We start from the raw sequence: 16,301 nt of genomic DNA on the forward strand, positions 1-16,301 counted from the left end.
TGTTTATGGTGTTAATAATTTAATATTACAAGAAATTTCTTCCTTCATAGTTGAGAGAAGATCCTGCTGCTTTTGCTCTTATATAGTTGAAAAGCAATTGTTCCTCCAAATGAAGAGAAGATGCCACTGGCCTCATAAAGTTTTATAAAGATTAAATTCATGTTATATACCTTCCATACTCAATAAATATATTATTATTCTGATTATCATTATAATTATGATTTCTTACTCCTAAGATAAGCAATATCTATCTTCTAGTATATCCAGTTATTCTTTATTCCTCTGGTGTCTCAAAAGCTCACCATTAGAATTGGTTTTATCAAATATTGACTTCAATAAACATGTTGGAAAAAGGAGTGAAGAAGAAGAAAAAATACAGTGATATTCTCCCCCAAATTCAGGGCTCCGTAGAAATTACCCACCTGTCATGCTCCTGTATTATTATTATTGATAGTTTTAGTCCTAAGGCTAATTTTATAATAGCCTGGGGTTTTGACAGACTGTTTGGGCAAACTACTGTAAGAGAGGTGACAGCTATTGTCTGGTTAATTTTAGCAGTGGCAGTCAATCTAATTATTTAGTTTAAAATTTAGTCTTTTGTTTAATTATCTAGAGTAAGGTAAAAGATGCCTTTTAAAAACCAAATTGCATTTATGTAAGGCTAGTTTAATTAGTCTTTAATTTCTAATTTGGATTTTTAAATGTGGAAATTTTCAGAGTTGAGACTAGAGTGTAGATTTTAAAATGAGAGGAAATAAAATCTTGCAGCATAAGAAACAAGCACACTCGTTTTTTTTCCTTATCCTAATATTGATTAGAAAGTTCCATTGCCCTTTTTAACACTTATTCTCAGACTATGTCTTATTATATTTGCCAGTTTCTATATGGAAAAACAATTGCTAATTATTCCAGTTTTCCACTTAAGGGAACCTCTTTTCATTATGCATTATGCCTAGTAATAATTGTAATGACTTTAACTATGTTTTGGGTAATTAAATTTTTATATTTATAGTTCTAATTTTTATGTGTGTTTTTTAAAATTATAGTACATAATTACTTTAAATTTTTCCAAAACCACTTGTGGAATATTAGAATCAGGTAAGTGTGGAGCTAAATTTGTATTCAGTTCTGATGGTGGTTGCTCATTTCAACTAAGCACATGGACTTTTCTTTAAATTGATAACCATCTATAATAATAAAAGCATAATTAGAACCGATGTCCTTCCAGACAAAGCCAGGGCTGTGAGGGAAGCCCAGGTCCAAGGTGCTGGAGGGAAGCTGGTGCCAGCAGCTGGGGGAAGGAAGGCCTACTCTTGCACAATTTTATGTGTCGACCTCTAGTAGAAGTATAAATTCATTGAAGCAAATCTAGTTAAATGCCAAATCAACTTCATAACCAGAATGGTAATGTGTAGGGAGTCTTATGCTTGGGGAGAATATCACTGCATTCACAATGCCTTCTTCCACTCTGTCTTTCTCCCAAAATGTTTATGTAAGCTAAAACTTGCTTTCACCAAATACCAGTGGTGAACAAGAGACATCCAAAAGAATAAATGTTAAGAGGAGAAAATGGAAGGAGCCAGACATTGTTGTCAATTGCGCTAGGCAAACCACCCTTGTTCCTTGTATCTATTTACAAACTATAATAATCTTGAACAATTCACCTCTCTCCAGGACTTGCTTTCCTCATCTGCAAGATGAAAGCATGGACTAGAGAGAGGGTCCCTACGACTCCCTTTAAGGCTGACATTTGCTGGGACCAACTCAGCACTATTATATCACTCCTCACTTCTTCTCCCAGAATCACTGACAGCTTCATTCCCATAGAAGAGAAATTTGTCAAAATGTTGGGGACCTGGTTATTTTTCATAAACATCACTCTGATAAAGAGCACAATGCTGCTAGGGCCTATTGCTCTCATCAATACCCAAGCAATTTTATAAACATGGATTTACAATAATATAGGCTGACTACTACTCTATGTCAGTTTCTTTCCTACCACGTTATCCATATACATCATGGCTCCTTAAAAAAGAAAATTCTTACAAATGATCATTAGTGATTTAAAAAAGTATTATTTTTTTTCTTCCCATACTTAATTTAAGTTCAAACAGCTTTATTTCAGAATATATCTTACAGATAATACAAAAGTATAGCTTTTGCACAGAGAAAGTGGTTTGCATAAGAAATAAGCACACACGTTTGCTTGCTGTTATTTAAATATATATATATATATATATATATATATATATATATATATATATATATATTTCTTTATTGATTTCAGAGAGGAAGGGAGAGAGAAAGAGAGAGAAACATCAATGATGATAGAGAATCATTGATCGGCTGCCTCCTGCATGCCCCCACCCCTGGGGATCAAGACCACAACCCAGGCATGTGCCCTTAGACAGAATCAAACCTGGGACCCTTCGGTTTGCAGGCTGATGCTCTATCCAGTGAGCCAAACGGCTAGGGAACTTGCTGTTATTTTCATACTAGTGGCCCGCACATGAATCTATGCAGGAGTAGCTCGCTTGCCTCACCTGGCTGCCCCACCCTGCCCACTGCCACTCATAGCTCTCTGCCACTCGTAGTTCGCTGCCCCCCTCTCCTGTTAATCAGTCATTTAGTGATGTCGTCATGACTAATTTGCATATTACCCTATTATAAGTATACATGAAAGAGACTAAGAGTGATTTTCAATGACAACTGGCATTCAATTTCAGAATAATTTCAAGAACTCAGTTAAGCCCACCTCACTTTTTGGCTAATAAACATCAATGTACAATAGATAGCATCACCTTTATCCACACCATCATCATCATTAGTATCATCCATTATTAAAATGAAGAATATAACATTGGGTTACTAGTGGATCATAGCATCTTGCTCATGTGAAAAAAATCAGCCCTATTGAAAGAATGTTTCATGGTGATGACCTGGTGGCTTTAAAATTTATATATTTTTTATTGGAGTTGAGGTGAGAGCTAGAGAAATATGCAGTTTAAAAAAAAAAAAAAAAAAGGAAAGAAACCAAACTTCTATTTTTGGCTTTTCTGCCACTGACTCATAGCATTAACTTGAACCAGTCACCTATCCACACAAGAAGCAGTTAAAAGAGGAGAAAGTGAGAAAATGCCTCAGCTTTCCTATTTTAATGTTGGAGACCTGCTGAGCTCACTTATATAAATATTTCTCTTTGAGCTGCCTAGAAGACAGGAACTTTATAAATATTTAGTATTATTGTTGCACCTTAGGTACAAGTAGACAGAAAATTATGATACTCCCCTATTTACACAAGTAACTTATTTCAGACAATCTTAGTTCATTCATACCAAGCAACTGTGCATTGGCTTGTTACTGTCTGCTGGACTTTCTCCCCCCCACCCCCACCCCAACCCCCCAAGTTGATGACTGTGGAAACATAAATAAACCAAGGGGAAGAAGCTCAGCATGGGCGCAGTCACACTGGCTGATTCAAAGCTGTGCATCAGAATGGGTGAAGATTCAAAATAAACATTACATTCAAAGTTCCTGATCGAAAAGTGTGAGAAAATGATTCATTTTAAGAATGAGTAATTGAGTTGAATGTTTGGAATTTAAATAAAAGCTCACTGAATATCTAGTTTTGCCTACTCTGTTTCTTTTTTAGATACACATGGAGAGAAAAAAAAATCCACAAAGATATTGCAACTGGAATTGTAACTCCACTCTGTTTCAAGTGGAATCTTAAAAAATTAATTCGCCTGTTTCATTACAAATCATTGTCCAATAGACTGTTCCTTCAAGGCTTTGATGCACCTAGGTTCTCGAAGGATGTTTTCAGAATATACTCAGTTATTCTTGGATGGTGGAATTTAAGGTGATTTTTTTTTTTTTAGTTTACTTTTTTATTCATACTTAAAAATCAATTTCTTTAACAAGCAGCAATGTTTGTTAAAAAAAAAAAAATTGAAAACCCTTACCACTGATTTCTTTTCTCTGCTATATACTCCAAGCTTTTTTTAAAAAAAGTTTTTTATTATTGAAATTATTACACCTGTCTCCCTTTTCCCCCTCATTGTACCCAAAGCTTTTAATGGATCTATGCTTTCTTTACAGATTTAAGACAAAGCAGTTATATGGAAATTAACTTCAAATTGGGAAACTGAGACCACCATGCAATTGAGTGGGGAGTTGGTTTTGACCTAGGGAAGCCAGGCTGCTTATAAAGCATATTTGGAAAACATGTTCTTTTGTTTTCATTTACTGAGGTAATTTAAACCAAAACAGAGTGTGTCTCTTGAGTATGAATTATGCTAATAATAGTCTGTTTGTTGACCAGTTCTTAAAACGATTATATAATTTTAATATTTCTTGAGCACTCAGGGTATTTTAGATGCAATTCCAGTCATAGAATAACAAAAGACAATCCCTTCACGCTCAACGACCTAATTTTTCCTAAAGAAAGAATAAAAACCATCACAACTTTCTCTTTTGTAACTTTATATATCATCTTCTTTCATATTTTTTGCCTCATACAAATGCAGAAAAGAATATTCAATCATATCTGGGAGCCAAGATTTCTCTCCATAACCCTCTTCTTCCAGAAGGTTCAGGAAATGCATTCAGTCTTCCTACAACTGTTATTAAGCCTCTCTTGCATACTGGTCCCTGGTCTTGACAAAGGGTTTAAAACACAGAACCGGAAGCTGTTCCTGACCTAAAGAGTCTACTGGAGGGAAAGGAGCACACAGACAGACACTGAAGACAGACCCTTCCACAGGAGCCACCTGGAAGGGTGTGAGGAGGAAGGGAAAATACTTCAAAGAACAGAGGGGAGAAGAGGCAGTCCTGACAGAGAGCACAATCTGAAAAGGCGCAGTGATGGGAATGAAAGAGCAGGACCCTCCTTTAAGAATTCTCAAAGTAGTTGTCATGCTCTGGAGGGCAATGGGTGAAGGACATAAGAAGGCGAAACTTGAACAGTAAATGAGGGTAGAGTCTAGATGTAAATTTGGGATTCGCATAAGGAGCCCCGGGAAGCAGATCTGGCCATGTGTTCCAGGCTACTCTGCTAAGAACAAAAGTAGGGTCACAAAACAAGAAGTTCACCTTTGACCACTTCGGAGTAACTTAATTCCCTAAAATCCTGCTCTCCCCCCGACCCCCCCTCCATGGTGAGCATTCTTCTTGACCTCCATGTCCACCATTTGTTTCTCTCTCTTTATTCTTTTCTTCATGGCTGGAGCCAGCAATAGAGTCCCTGGAACCTGCAGACACTCAGTTCTAAGGTTGTAGCTCTTAGGTTGCAGCAATTGATGCTGCTGTCCTAATGTCTGTCCAGTGGGCCCGGTGGGTTATTGATAGTTCATATTCTCAATGCCTCCATTCTTTCAAGGCTTCCCAGACTCTTGTTTCTTGCCCTTTCCCAAGATTTCAACATCACTCTTCTCTGATGTTGGCCTATTGTCCCTGGCTAAAACTAAACCCCTTGGTAACTCTTGGAACTTCCTGGTAAGCAGATCCACTTGATTGTTGTCTTCCAGACACTCAAATATGCTGGAATCTTTGGGATAACACAGTGTTAATCCATGCTGGGAAAGTTATGGGGTGGGGGAAAAAATGGAAACAGAAAACAAGAGAGAGAGAAAGAGAGAGAGAGAGAGAGAAAAAAAAAAAGAATCCACTGAAAGATGTCTTGAAGAAAATGAAAAGTATAGGTGGTGTGTGTGGAGCCTCTGAGCCCAGAGTAAATGGTGCATATTTGCAGTATTCTTCTTGCCCACATTTTTTTTTTCATCTATCCTCTCATATTATTTTTCCATTTTGTATATTGTATTTTTGTAAGCCACTTTGGGACTATTTTGGAAACATGGCAGAGTATAAGTAGAGGTAATTGATGCTTACCACGTTGAGCAATTAGCCTTCTGAAGACAGGACCGCTGTGGTCAAAGGTAGAGGCAAAAACACTTTTTTTGATAAACACCACGAAGGCCAGAACTTGAAACAGCAGGAAAGAGAAATTTCAAATTAACATCTAACTGCCAAATGGTGCTTTAATCACGACCTACTCTGCAGATGGCAAAGTAGTCAGGCAGAATAACCCATCCACCGAACCCGGGTGGAACGCAAGCATCAGGATGCTGAGCACTGAGGTCAAGAACAAGACTTTCCTGGGACATGGGGCCCCAGCAGGGTGAAAGGGCGAGGGAAATGAACTGGAGGCGAGTCCTGTCCCTCCTCTGGGTAGGGTCACCTTGGCTGGGTACAATGGCTCCTGAAAGTCAACAGCAATGGATAGAAAGGCGTTCAATAGGGACACCCCCTCCTCCTCTCCCTTGGCCCCACGTCCCTGAGCGAGCATTACCTCCTCCTCTCCCTCTGCCTCCTCCTCTCCTTCCAGGACGCCCGCGCTTTCCCTTCCCACCAAATCCAGACCTCGGGGACCCCATCATCGGGGTACGGGGCTGCAGGTGGCCTGGTGGCCAGGGAGAGACAAGGCGAGAGCCGGCAGGACCCGGCCCGACGGCCGGGAGGGAGCGCGGGTGCTGCCCCTCCCCGGGCGGGGGGCGGGGGGCGCGGGCGGAGGGCGGTCCCAGGCCGGGCGCACGGCGGCCGCCACCCTCCCGCCTCCTCCGCCCGTTCGCCAGTCGGCGGAGCCCAGGTGCCTGCAGGACGGAGCGCGGAGGATGTGCGGCCGGTGGCTACTCCTGCTGTGGGCGCTGCTCCCCGGCGCGGCCGCGGGGGGCTCGGGCCGGACCTTCCCGCACCTCACGGCCCTGGACTCGGAGGGCAAGTACTGGCTGAGCTGGGGCCCGCGGGACGCCCGGCTCGCCTTCCGCCTCGAGGTGCGCACGGCCGGCTACGTGGGTTTCGGCTTCTCGCCCACCGGGGCCATGGCCGCGGCAGACATCGTGGTGGGCGGGGTGGCCCAGGGGCGACCCTACCTCCAGGTAAGCGCCCCTTCCTTCCCCAGCCCCGCCGGGTCAGCGCGCCTCCCGATCCCCGTCCCGTCCCGTCCCAACCCCAGAGCGGGCGCGGGTGCCAGGACCCACCACCACCGGCCACCGGGACGGCCGCGCAGCCCCACGCACGCTCTCCGTGGCCATCAGCTCCCGCACCCGCACCCCGGAGCCCAAGCCCGCGCCCCGCGCCCCCTCGCGCCCCGCGCCCCGGTGCCCGCGCCCCGCTCCCAGCTTTCGCCCCGCGAAGCTGAGCACAGGTTGCTCCAGGCAGTTCTCGGCTTCTGAACACCTCCCTGTCCTCAGCACCCAGCGGAGTGGACCTGCTCTTGCCACCTGCCACCTGCCGCGGTCCCCCTCTAGGAGAGGGGACCCGGCGTTGGGGACTTAACTGACGGCTCTCAGGGTTGGGGGGGCAGAGAGTTTGAAGCCCTTGGCTGGCTTGCTGCCTGGGGGTCGGGGTGTCTGAGAGAACTTCCCAAATCGGGGCTATTTGGGAAATCCCAGGCGAGGTGCCAGCTACTTCTTCAGAGGGATGATCCCTTAGGATATTGCTAGTCTGAGAGCTGCTTCTAAAGATCTGCAGAACCTAGAGCCCCAGGCAAAATCCCCTGTGAAGAGGCAGAACTTTTTCGCTTACTTAAGTAGCTAATAGAGCTAATTTGACAACTGGCTGATTGTTTCCAAAGAGCCTCAGGGGAGCCGTTGTCTATTCATTGATGTCTTTATAAACAAGAGGAGAGAACTGTGAGATGACCAGAGTGAGGACGCAGTGAGAGGTTCTCTGGAAATCTTTGTTTATTTAATCTTGACCAACATTTGGACATTTTTCGATGGTGACCTAACAGCGTAGTGGAAATACACCCGTTGTTACTTATCAAAGTTTATCCAGAGAGCCTGCCCTTTTGCTAAAAGTTCCTTGATTCGGATAAAAACTCCAGATTGTGTTGGCATTGTTTTAGGCTTTGAGGATGTTAAAATTCAACGCACCACATAAATTTCAATGTGCATTTCTCAAGAATCGTTTTCCTGGCTTCTAAGTTTGATTTCTGCAATGTTCTGAAGGACATGCCATCAAATGTGAACCCTAATTCTGGCACTGAGATACTCACATTGGCCGGAAATAAAGAAAATGATAGCAATTAAAACTTCATAACCACCCTCTTCTCTAAATTTCCCCCCATAAATTAATTCTTTCTCCCCAAACTAAGTACTCTACAACTCCAATAAAATAAAGTTTTATGAGGACTGCACTCTGTTGAAGTCATTGATGTATAAATTTTCTTCTGCTGCAGCATCTCAGACATTAAATTTGTAAACCACAAATTTGACCCCAAACACAGACCTCACTAGCTGAATAACTTAACTCTCTTATAATGGGAGTAGATAGATAGTACCCGATATAAAGAGCTTTATGTTGTGTTGTTTTTTCAGGGCGGTAAGGGTTAAATGCCCCTTAATTATTCTTGCATCCAGGGGGACATAGTAAATCTTACTAAGTTAATATCATAAAACAGGGTGTGCTATCAAAGATAACTTGATATTGTTTTTCTCAAATGAGTAGCATTTCTAGAAAACCCACTCAATTAGATATTAAACACCAGGCCAGGAGTAGAATCCTGTTTCAACATGCCATAATGGGCCCACCACAAGCGTAGACTTTGTTAAACTAAAGAGTATTTTCACACTGCTGGTGGTTCTTTTATAAAGATTGCATAAGAATTAATTAAGTGCTATTTAGGTTGATTTTGAACCATAGAACTTTACTTAAAATAATTAGTGAATACTTATCACTATGAGATAAACCTTAAAATGAACACTTTTCCAATATATTTAATGAGCAAGAAATAGGATTTTCCCCTCCATTTTTATTCCTAAGAGGGGGAAAAAATCCTTATTTTCATGAATAAAGATAATTTTGTTAGTTGCCTGACATTTTTTACTATTTCATTTTCTTAAACAACCTAATCATTTTAGGACATATAAGTTACAACAAAATTATGCTAATCAATTAAATTCAAAGACAATTTTATTAAAAACTTGTAATAAAATTAAAGACATTAAAGACCAAGCTGGGTGATTCCATTTTCCAACAGTTGGCATTAAATCTACTCTGTATAAATTATTTGAGAGTCTTCATGCATGTGATAAGGGTATTCTCTGTGACTATACCCGAGGTGAATAGTGTTCCTAATCATAATATATGCGATTCCAATAGTAGACTTTGGATTTTGTGTAATATTACTTCCAGGAAGAACAGACTTTATGTGAAACAATGATACTAAAGCACCAGCTTTTGGGGCATCTTTGCGTGTGCAGCAGCTCCTGGTAGTGGGAGATGGTAGCAGGCTGTATGATAACCTAAGATGACATCCCAGTCACCTCCCCTGTGGCTTATTTGATTTTATCCTTAATTTTTTTTAAATATGCTTTTTAAACTTGATGAGAGAGAGAGAGAGAGAGAGACATTGTTAGTTGCTTCCTGTACACACCTTGACCAGGGATTGAATCAGCAATCCGGGGATGTGCCTAACTGGGAATCAAACCAGCAACCTTTTGGTCCATGGAACAACTCGCAACCCATTGAGCAACACAGCCAGGGCCATGCTCTCAAGTTTTACAGACTTGACTTTTAGATTTTGTTTTGTTCTTTTATTATTCTGAATCTTATTTTTCTGATTATTTTAACTTCTTTTCAGTGGAATGGTAACTGCATAAGAATAAGTTCCAACCAACCAGGTAAAGAATTGTTGGCTAACTAGATGTTACAAATCCAAATGCCTATAGAGGTTAGAGAGCAAATGTGGAAGAGTGATGGGCTTGAGTGGAACAAGCAGGATGTAATGCCACAGAGTAGAAGTGATTGAGGAAACCAGAGTTTTTGCAAGTGAATTACTGTTATGTGTGAATGGAAATGAAGTATTGCCAGTTCTACTGGATTTTTTTTTTTTTTTTTTTTTTTGAGACAAGACATAAATTTAACTGTGTGTCTGTGCATTAAAATCGTCTGACTGCTAAATACTGGCCACAATTCAAGTTTGTACAAAGCACCATGCAATGTTCATATGCATACATGATTTCCATTCAGATAGATCCTGTGGACAACTTAGTCTGCGACCACAAGAAAAAGGCTAATATTAATAAAGAATCAGCCTCAATTAGGAGATTCCATGAGAGGCAAAGAGGTGGGTTCCATTTCCTTTCAGGCCAGGTTTATTCTGATCCAAGCACACATTCTGTCCATTATCAGAGGGGCCCTCACCTATTGTTTTGATTATTTACTGGTGTATAACAGACCACCCTAAAATACTGGCTTAATCCAAGGATAACCCTTACTTTGCTCACAGATCTGCAGTGTGAGCACAGGGGCTGGGTCACAAGAGTGAGCATCCCAACAGGCCCTGTGGAAACTCTACAGCCTTTTCAACTTACTCTTTGAGTGCTGTAGAGTGTCTTCTGCTGTAGTCACTGTCCTACAGGATGCAAGAGGGGACCGAGACTCTACCTCAACATCACGTTGTATGGAGATCACATGGGGATGAAACATAGAAGTGTGGCCATCTTTGGGATAGACATTCCCCCACACCCATTCTACAGACTTGCCACCTGTCTACATGCATGGACTCTCTTCACACTGTGGAGATTTGGAGACAATGTTTACTTATTCACTTTCTTTCCTTTGCATATTTCTCTCTCTCTGCCTCTCCCCCGCCTTCCTCCCGCCCACACACTACTCCACTACTATAAGAAATTAGTGGACAGTTGATAATTTCTCCATTGTCCTTCTGTTCCATACCCCTTCGGCTCACCCCACCCCCCAACCCTCAAATGAGTTCTGAATCTCCACAACCCATCTAGTTCCATGGTTGCCAATCACCCAATGAGACTACCTCCAGAGGGCAGTGTGATATTTGTTTGTGGGATGGTGGGATGAAAACCCAGCTTTAGTAAATCCCTTAAAGGGCAATGGACTTAACTATCCCCAGAGAGGAGACATGAGAATTTGCCCTGCCCATTTTGAAACACTCAGATCCTGTCTGGAGATATTTCCTGAAATGGTATATCATAACCCGGTCCTATCAGAATGGGGAAGAGAAGAGAGAAATGTGGTTGTGAAGCGAAGCCTGTCTTAGTGTACACCATCAGATAAATTGTTCTGGAGCAGCTTCCACTTGGGGAAATGTTGCTCCTGGGCTGCTGCTGAGGTCTCTTTCTGCACCATCTTTCACAGAATTGCCAGAGGGGCGGGTTGGGGGAGAAAGCGGACCTTCTTTTGGCACTAGCTCTTGAAAACCTCACGATTTTGTCTCAATGAGTTAACTCAGTGCTCCCTTCCCTGATGGATGGTGTCCTTTCCGTGTACTTTGCCCCTCTTTGACACGGAGCAATCCCACCCACCGGAGCCACTTAGCAACTGCAAGTCCCCATGTGAGGCAAGTGACCTGGGCTGATGAATGCCCAGTTTGTGCGAGTTAGAGAAGAGGGCAGCATTGTCGGATGTGCTATTGAATTTGCACAGAAATTGATTCACTCTTCCTTTGGGGGGGGTGGGGGTTGTACATCGGCATGGAGGCCGAAATATGTGTCATCATTTGTTACAGCCTTGCTTGTTGGCTGCGTCTCACACTGAAGCCTCTCTGTGCTGAGAAGTAAGTCTGCATTCAGCAGCAGGGTAATTGCTGCCCGGCTGTTCACTGAGGGGCTGAGGAAGTGCTTGAAACCGATTTGAAATCACAGACAACAGTGAGCACTCTTTGTGATTAACGGCATGCTTCTTTTAAGTGCGCCCCAGCCAAGGGCAACAAAGAAGTGTTTCGAAAGCAAATTGAAAAGCGGTAGGGAAAGATGAAGAGAGTGTGCAACCCTGCCACAGCTGGGGGGTGGAGGGGTGGGGGGTTGGGGGGGCTTTGTAAAGAGTTACTTTTAAGTCTTTGGATTATGCCCCCCCAAACAGCCAGGTGAGGAAGGGACTTCTCCCATGTCGTGTTTTGTGCATTAGTAATATGGACACATGGCTAGAGTAATGCTTGACACAGGGTGATAGTCTTTAGTGTGTGGTTCTCCCTGGCAGAGCAGATGCTTTCATGCCAGCCCGAGGACACCCCCAGACCTGAGAGCCAAGGGAACAATGCACCTGCATTGACTGGCAGAGTTCAGGGCTTCAGGCAACCAACGGCAATTTTTGAATTCTTGAAAGGAGATGCAAGATTCCACTTCAAAGAAAGTAAATGGTAGTTTATTGATTCATCATTTGTAATAGAGCCCCATTAAAATAAAGTTGCTGGCAAAAGGGACGAATTCATTATACATCATCATGTTTCTGGAAAGGTTTGATCCGTGTGTTAAAAAAACAAAAAACACCTGCATGCAGATGCCACACAATGCTGTTTATTGTAACTTTAAAACAATAATCAATACAGAACATTTAAGAAGAAAAAATTTTTCTCCAAGAAGCCTTTTCCAAACCCATGTCTTTGTAACTTGTTAAATTCTAGAGTCGACAAAAAACACAAAAGCTACTCCTAAGGACGGTATTGCACATTAAGTAGAGAATTTTGCAAAATAATTTCAAGTAGTTGATTTTTGCTAATTCTGAATTTGGAATTATATAGCTGAGTGCTATACAAATAATGAATAGACCAATTTAGTTTACTATTGAAGTCTTCTTATTGATCTAATGTAAGCAAAAATTATGAGAAAACCTTCAAACAGTTCTTGCTTTTACAGGTAAAATATTGATGCTTTATGTATTTACTAGAGGCCTGATGCACAACATTCATGTACTCAGAGTTGGGGCGGGTCCCCCAGCCTGGCCTGTACCCTCTCATAGCGTGCGAACCCTGCAATTGATTGCCCCAAAGAGATAGGCCAGAACAGCCACCAGGCCCCACCTCTGCTTTGTGCACAGCCATCTTGTGACAGCATGAGGGCACCACAGCGTGATGGCGTGAGGACCACCTAGGCTTTTGTTAGTAAGATTCTATGCCTATCAAGAGCTCAGAGTTTGGTTGATTGGAGTTACATCAAATATTACCCTCAAATCTCCCAGTGACCTCCCTCCCATTTTAAAGGTGACAGAACCAAGTTTGGGGAAGCTATTAAGTAAATGGCTTGTTGCCCACTGAGTTCCAGCTTGATGTTTTTACAGCAAGGAAACTGTAGCTGACAAAATAACATATCCCAGTTTTCCTCCTGAATAGTGAAAGAACATGTGTAGTAAAATATATTTTTAAACAGATTGGTTACAAAAATCATAGTATTTTTGATATTTTTGTTTCACTATAAATGTCATAGTGTACATTTCTATGATATGATTTTTCATCATTGAGTTCTTAATGTAACCAACCAAACATGATGGTAAGTCCTTAAAGTATGTTATCTCATGTAATTCTCACAGTAGCCTTGTGATGTCTTATATTTTCTATTCTGTAGATGTATAATCCTTAGCTTCTAGGTCACACAGCTTTGTGCCTTTTGCTATTTCAGTAAAGTACTCACCTATAGACAATGAATGTTGGAATGCTCATTCATTTATTTCATCAATATTTACTGAATGTTTATTGAACAAGTTCTAGGTGCTGTAGACATAGCATTGAGTGAGATGAAGTTAGTGGTATTGTGGAGCTTATATATTGGTAGAGGGTAGGGGTAAACAAATAAATAAATGGGCAACAAAAATATCAGAAAGTAATAAGTGCTGTGCCAAGAATCAGAATAGGGTGATATGTTAAGGGCCAGTGTGGCTATTTCAGATAAGGTGCTTATAAACAAAACATGAAGGAAAATAAGTATCCCAAGTTTTTAAGGTTATTTTCAAGATTAATCATAGTGTTTACAATTCAAAATGCTATATACGATGCAGAAGATTGTCTGGCAATGGCATCAAAGAACTCAGCAGACCTTGAATATAGGAAACTGCCTACCTGGAGGAAATATAATTAATACTTTTCAAATGTGTCTGAACCGCATGAGCTCTCTTTTTCTATTTCTGTGGCATTGTTACACAAATGTTTAGTAAGCTCAGCGAGAGTCTTCCAAGCTTTGATCTAGAGACTTGGTGATTTTATAGACGTTTTTAATACTAGGTGTGAATGTTTTTCTCTTCTACCCTGTGTTCTTTCTCATCTTCCATAATCTTAGAGAGCTTATAGATTTTGAGACGCTAGACCAACAAAACCACATGTGTCTGGGGGAAGATTTCCATCTTTGAGGCAGTTGTTAAACTAAAATTTTCAAATATTAGTTTCTTAGATAAAAATAAATTGCTAGTTTTTTCCCCCCTCCCCTGGCAAAGTCCATGCACTGAAACTCACTCATACAAGGAAACTCATGGTAGATAAAACTCTATAGAAGCTAGGCCTCCTGGTACTTTGGATACCTTTGGTCAAGGCCAACGCAGATTGATGCTGTGGCAGATTAAAGTCTGGTGATGGGTAGTCAGAGCTAACGGTGAACTGATAACTGGGAAAAACTGATAACTGATAACTTTCTATGTCAGGCATTCTGAAATCTGTCTTCACATTAGAATCACTTGGTGTCTTTCTAACTTTTTTAATGTCTGGAAAATCCTTTCTCTTCCCCATGCCAATTAAATCACAATCTCTTGGTGCGGGGGAGGACACAGACATTAATATATTTGTAAGTTTCTCCAATGATTCTAGTGTACATACAAGTCCAGGAACTACTGACCTTGTGTGGTCAGGCTCTTTGGTAGGAGTAAGGTGATTCCTTTGTGGGCCACGTGGAGAAGCTTGGAAGATCCCAGGCCTGGGGCACGGAGATCCAAAGCAGGACTCCATGCAAAGCAAGCTAGAGAGACCATGTGATGTTTGAAGCAAGAGCTCACATTTGGTATTTAAGATTATTTTGTAAAAACAAAAATAAAGTGGTTTCCCTGGAATGGAAATAATTGTGAGATGAGTTTAATGAATTGATTGATAATTCTACATAAATGAGTAGCGATGGAAGAGCTGTGGATAGTGATGTATTTCAAAATAGGCTGAACCAGAAATTTCTCTCCTCCTCCCAGCCCTCTACCATTCTTGCACACCTTTAGTCAGTTGTGCTGCTGACTATCTAAGCAACAGGAATATTGCCTACACCAAGGCTAAAATATATGTCATATATGATCACAAGGTATCAGTGGAACATTAACAAAGGGATGTCCCAGATAATTCTCAGCCTGTATTTGAGCCAAGAAAAGTGTTCTGCTCTAAAATCTTTTATTAGAATTAACAATAACAAAATGGACTCCATTTGTATTTGGGGGGAAAAAATTCTCAAGTGTTTCACCAGTTATATAAACACCTAGCCTTTCCCTTCCCACATTCTCTAAAGGTTAGTAATAAGCAGTGAAGTGCCCACAGCTATAGTTGCAGGAGGGAGAAAGAGGCAAAACAGCAGAAGCGGCATGTAATTAGTATTTTTTTACAAGTTGATGGCTGCCACATCTTCCGAGGTACCAGGAACAAGTCCATGTGCTTGGTAGGTCCCCCCCAAACACCTGCTGGATAACTGCTAAGCGGTTAAAAGCAGGAGGTCCTTGTTGAAATCCCAGCACAGCGTGCTGCTCATTCATTATGTTGCTCTCAGCAAATTCCTTAACCTCGCTAAGTTTCCTTTATGAAGAAGGGAATCATGATATCTAATGCATGGTTTTGTTGTTTTAAACTTGACCCTCTTGCCCGTTTTACTTACTTACTTATTAAAGTGTAGTTGACATACAATGTTATATTAGTTTCAGGTGTACAACATAGTAATTCAACACATATATTCCTTATGATGCAATCACCAAAGATCTAAAAGCTATCAATGACCAAAGTTATTACAATAATATTGACTATATTCCCTGTGTAGTTCCAGTTATACAATAACTGGAGAGATAATGTAACATCATGCATGGGGGTTTTGTGAGGAATAAATAAAATAAAATAAATGAAATATTGGCACATTGAAAGTACTCAATAAATACAAGATACGATATAATGAATCCCTTAGTAAAATGTTGTCAGAAGATTACATGTCCTCAGAAGTGTTCCAGCTTTTCAACACGGGAAAAGGTGTCTGTTAAATGTATAGATGGGGGAGATTGATAGAAATTTGGGGGGAAATTTGAGGACAAACTTTAAGCAATTGGTTTGTGAGCACTTTGCAATCTCTAACAACTAGAGAGTTTCAGTAATCATAGGTTATACTGACAAGATTGCACTTTCTTTTGCATTTGATTTGCGGGGCCAATCATTTGGGTAGTAAATAAATGATGCATCTAATGATAGGTAATTATCAGGGTTTCTTATTATGTCCTTATAGAAGATGGACTAATAAAGTTGAATTAGTTACAATCATAGGTATTTAAAC

At 41.1% G+C, this 16,301-nt stretch overlaps 1 protein-coding gene across 1 annotated transcript in view; it reads left to right on the plus strand.

Moving 5' to 3' along the window:
- The first annotated feature begins 6,640 nt into the window (after positions 1-6,640).
- Positions 6,641-16,301, plus strand: part of MOXD1 (monooxygenase DBH like 1) — an 82,644-nt gene continuing 72,983 nt past the window's right edge. The window contains exon 1 of the mRNA XM_084889583.1: positions 6,641-6,935. Within this exon, the coding sequence (XP_084745709.1) occupies positions 6,672-6,935 (264 nt within the window). The 5' untranslated portion in view covers positions 6,641-6,671. The remainder of the gene's footprint in view (positions 6,936-16,301) is intronic.

Source organism: Pipistrellus hanaki, assembly GCF_964339955.1.
Source record: "Pipistrellus hanaki genome assembly, chromosome: 7".
NCBI lineage: Eukaryota > Metazoa > Chordata > Mammalia > Chiroptera > Vespertilionidae > Pipistrellus > Pipistrellus hanaki.